The 4,127-nt window shown below is 43.9% G+C and overlaps 1 protein-coding gene across 1 annotated transcript; it reads left to right on the top strand.

Annotated features, from left to right (window-relative positions):
• Positions 1 to 896: 896 nt before the first annotated feature.
• Positions 897 to 2,446, top strand: LOC150032912 (uncharacterized). Its single transcript, XM_090307077.1, has 3 exons — positions 897 to 1,220; positions 1,628 to 1,860; positions 2,215 to 2,446. The coding sequence occupies exons 1-3, from the start codon at positions 897 to 899 to the stop codon at positions 2,444 to 2,446; spliced, it is 789 nt and encodes a 262-aa protein (XP_090163203.1).
• Positions 2,447 to 4,127: the final 1,681 nt, after the last annotated feature.

Genomic DNA, 4,127 nt, shown 5'->3' with positions numbered 1-4,127 from the left:
CGAGGTATGGACATTATGAATTCATAGTGATGTCATTCGGCCTATCGAATGTACCAGCAGTGTTCTGGATCTGATGAATAAGGTGTTCAAGGAATTCCTCAACACCTTCGTTATTATTTTTATTGATGATATTTTGATTTATTCTAAGACAGAGGCCGAGCATGGGGAGCATTTGTGGAGAGTTTTAGAGGCATTGAGGGCCAATAAGCTATATGCTAAGTTTTCTAAATGTGAATTTGGTTGAAGCAGGTGTCTTTTCTAAGGCATGAGGTATCCAAGGAAGGTGTCTCAGTGGATCCTGCAAAGGTGGAGGTAGTTACGGGTTAGGCTCGTCCAACCACGGTCAGTGAGGTACGCAGCTTCCTGGGGTTAGCAGGCTACTACAGACGGTTTGTGAAGGATTTCTCTCGCATAGCCGTCTCATTAACTCAGTTGAACCGGAAGGGGGCAACATTTGTTTGGAATGAGGCTTGTGAAAGCAGTTTCCAGGACCTCAAGCAGAGGCTGGTTTCAGACCCAATTCTCACAGTATCGGACGGATCAGGTGGTTTCGTCATTTTCAGTGATGCATCCAAGAAGGGGTTGGGATGCGTATTGATGCAGCATGGTAGAGTAGTTGCTTACGCTTCACGTTAGCTGAAGAAGCACAAACAGAATTATCCCACGCATGACTTAGAGTTAGTAGCAGTGGTTTTTGCTCTCAAGATCTGGAGACATTACTTGTATGGAGAATAGATACAGATTTTCACCGACCACAAGAGTTTGAAGTACTTTTTCACTCAAAAGGAGCTAAACATGAGGCAACGAAGGTGGTTGAAACTAGTAAAGGATTATGACTGTGAAATTTTGTACCACCGGGGAAAGCAAACGTAGTGGTAGATGCTTTAAGCAAAAAGATGGCCCATTCCGCAGCTCTTATTACCGGACAGACTCCCCTATGCAGGAAACTGGAGAGGGCAGAGATTGCAGTAGTCGTGGGTAAGGTTGCAACACAGTTAGCACAGTTGTCGGTGCAACCAAGCCTAAGGCAGAAGATTATTGATGCGCAGCGAGATGACCCTTATTTGGAGAAGAGAGTTCGTAGAGTGAAGTCAGGCCAGGATAGCGAATTCTCTATGTCAGCAGAAGGCGGCCTCATTTATCAGGGGCGTCTGTGTGTGCCGGCGGTTAGTGACATTAAGGATGAGCTGTTGTCAGAGGATCATAGTTCCCTATTCTCGGTCCACCCCGGCAGCACCAAGATGTACCAGGATCTGAAACGCTACTATTAGTGGAATGATATGAAAAGAGAGGTTGCGGAGTTCGTCAGTAAGTGTTTGGTGTGCCAGCAGGTGAAAGCCCCAAGGCAGAGGCCAGCAAGCTTGTTACAACCATTAAACGTACCAGAATGGAAGGGGGAGCATGTGTCTATGGATTTCATCGTGGGTTGCCTCGGACAGTTAAAGGTTTCACTGTGATATGGGTCGTTGTAGACAGACTTACGAAGCTAGCACATTTCATACCTGGAAAGTAGACCTTTTCAGTGAATAAGTGGGCACAGATATACATGAAGGAAGTGGTAAGATTGTATGGAGTACCCGTGTCCATTGTGTCGGATAGAGACCCTCGTTTTACGTCTAACTTCTAGAAGAGTCTCCAAGAGGCATTGAGAACCAACTTCAGTACAGCGTTCCACCCTCAGACTGATGGGCAGACAGAGAGATTGAATCAGATACTAGAAGACATGTTGCGTGCCTGTGCCATAGAGTTTTTTGGAAATTGGGATGCTTACTTGCACTTATTGGAGTTTGCGTACGATAACAACTACCAGTCCACTATTGGGATGTCACCCTTTGAGGCCCTATATGGGAAGAGTTGCAGGTCCCCTATGTGTTGAGATGAGGTAGGAGAGGGGAGATTGTTAGGACCTGAATTGGTGCAGACCACAAATGAGGCCATATAGAAGATCAGGGCTCGTATGCAGATAGCCCAGAGCAGACAGAAGAGCTATGCCGATGTAAGACGTAAGGACCTGGAATTTGAGATTGGGGTAAAATTGTTCTTAAAGGTGGCACCCATGAAGGGTAATCTAAGGTTTAGCAGGAAAGAAAAGTTGAGTCAGAGATTCATTGGACCTTTCGAGGTCTTGGAGCGAGTTGGCCCTGTAGCTTACCGTTTGGCCTTGCCTCCAGCATTGTCTTCAGTTCATAATGTCTTCCATGTCTTGATGCTAAGGAAGTATGTGGCAGACCCGTCCCATATAGTTGAATATGAGCCCTTACAGTTGAATGATAACTTGAGCTACGAGGAGAAGCCCATAGAGATTCTTGCCAGAGAAGTAAAGACATTGCGCCGTCGGGAAATTGCTTTTGTGAAGGTTCTATGGCAGAACCACCAGTTCAGGGAAGCCACCTGGGAGCGAGAGGACGAGATGAAGGCCCAGTACCCGAAGCTTTTTCAAGGATGAACTTTCGAGGACGAAAGTTCTTTGAGGGGGGAAGAATGTAACATCCCACACCTTTTTATTTATTTATTAATAATGTAATACTTTTCCCTTTTCAGTAATTGTCCTTAGTTGAAGGGCATGTTTGGAATTCTGAATTTAAAGTATAAATGCGAGGATTTAAGTATCGTCGTGGAAATTATTCAATTTTCAAATTCAATTTGAAAAGTTATAGTAGGAATTAATTATTTTTGGAAAAAAGAAAGGGATTAAATAGTATAAAGTGGGTTAAGGAAAGGATTTAATTAAAGATATAATATTTTCCTTTATTATTATTATTATTAGTTTTTTTAAAATAAAAAGGGTAGCCCCATCTCCCTCACAGCCGCCTTGCTCGAACGCCGCCCAGATCAGACACCGAACGTCCGCCGCCAGCCACGAATCCTAGCCGCTCGCATCTCTTTCTCTCTTGGCAACCCTCGCACCCTTCGCTCCCGTCTCGCCAACCGGTCAAGCCGCGCCACCTCCAATTGACATCTCAGACCTAGCCGCGCGCGTGTCGCTTGTTCTCATGCACCGCTGTGCCTCCCCAAAGTCGTCCGTGTCAGATCTAGGGATTTGACCGCACTGCTTCCCTCGCCCTTCGCTCACGACGGTTCTCGCCAACTGATCAAGTCATGCCGCCTCCGATCGACGTCTCGGAACCAGCTCCCCCGCGTCTGCCACTCTAACCGCTTCACTACTAGCTGTCGTCGCCCTGCCACATCGGGTTCGTCTTGGTCTTCGTCAGATCTATTGGGGTAAGGTTGTGTCGGTTCGTTTCATTCTCTTGCCCATTAATATTGTGTTTCAGTGTTATGACTCGTCTTTATTGAATTTTGTTTCAAGCTTAAGTCGTCAGGGAGTTTGGAAGTCAAAGGAGGCATCGTCGTGGAAGGTGGAAGTGTTTTTCTTTCTTTGAATAAGTTCTTGATAGTTTAGACTTGGACCTGAAGTCTTACAATTATGGCTTCAACTGAAATTTGAGAGTTGTTTTGTTGTTAGGACCGCTACTTTGGATTGCCGTCATAGTTTGGTGATCTAAAATTTTTATCTGTGGAGTATCGACTCGAGGTATGTAATCTTATCACTGGAACTGCCCACGGGCCAGACTTTAGTTGTATGCTAGCATGATAAGTTTATGTTTCCTTCGGGATTCACCAGTTTTGTGTTTCCTTTGGGATTCATTAGTTTTATGTTTCCTTCAAGATTCACCAGTTTAGTGTTTCCTTCGGGATTCACTAGTTTTGTGGGCATACTTAACTACAATAGGATAGGACTCAGTCTCTTATTTGTTACATGTATTTATGTGCCATATGTGGGTATCTAGAGGACATAGATGGCTAGCCTGACCCCAGTGATAAGGTTACTTACTGAGTATTATATACTCATTCTTTCTTATGTTAATGTTTCAGGTAAGGGTAGAGATACACCGGCGATGGTGCAGTGGAATTCATGATCCAGCCACTGGGGCTAGTTTTTTTTTATGCTTCTGCATCATTTTTCATGTTTCCCTTAATGTTTAGTTTTGATGTTTGAAACTTATTATTAAGAATTGTTTTTCACATGTACTTATTAACCTTTATGATTTATGGGTACCCTATTATTGTTTTTAATAATTGTATTTAATAAATGTCTTTTGAACTTTTCTTGTTTTTAATTAGCA

Source organism: Benincasa hispida, chromosome 11 (assembly GCF_027475165.1).
Source record: "Benincasa hispida cultivar pf3 chromosome 11, pf3_genome.v1.1, whole genome shotgun sequence".
NCBI lineage: Eukaryota > Viridiplantae > Streptophyta > Magnoliopsida > Cucurbitales > Cucurbitaceae > Benincasa > Benincasa hispida.
Note: the sequence above shows the minus strand (reverse complement) of the source record. Positions and strands in the feature narration are given on the sequence as shown.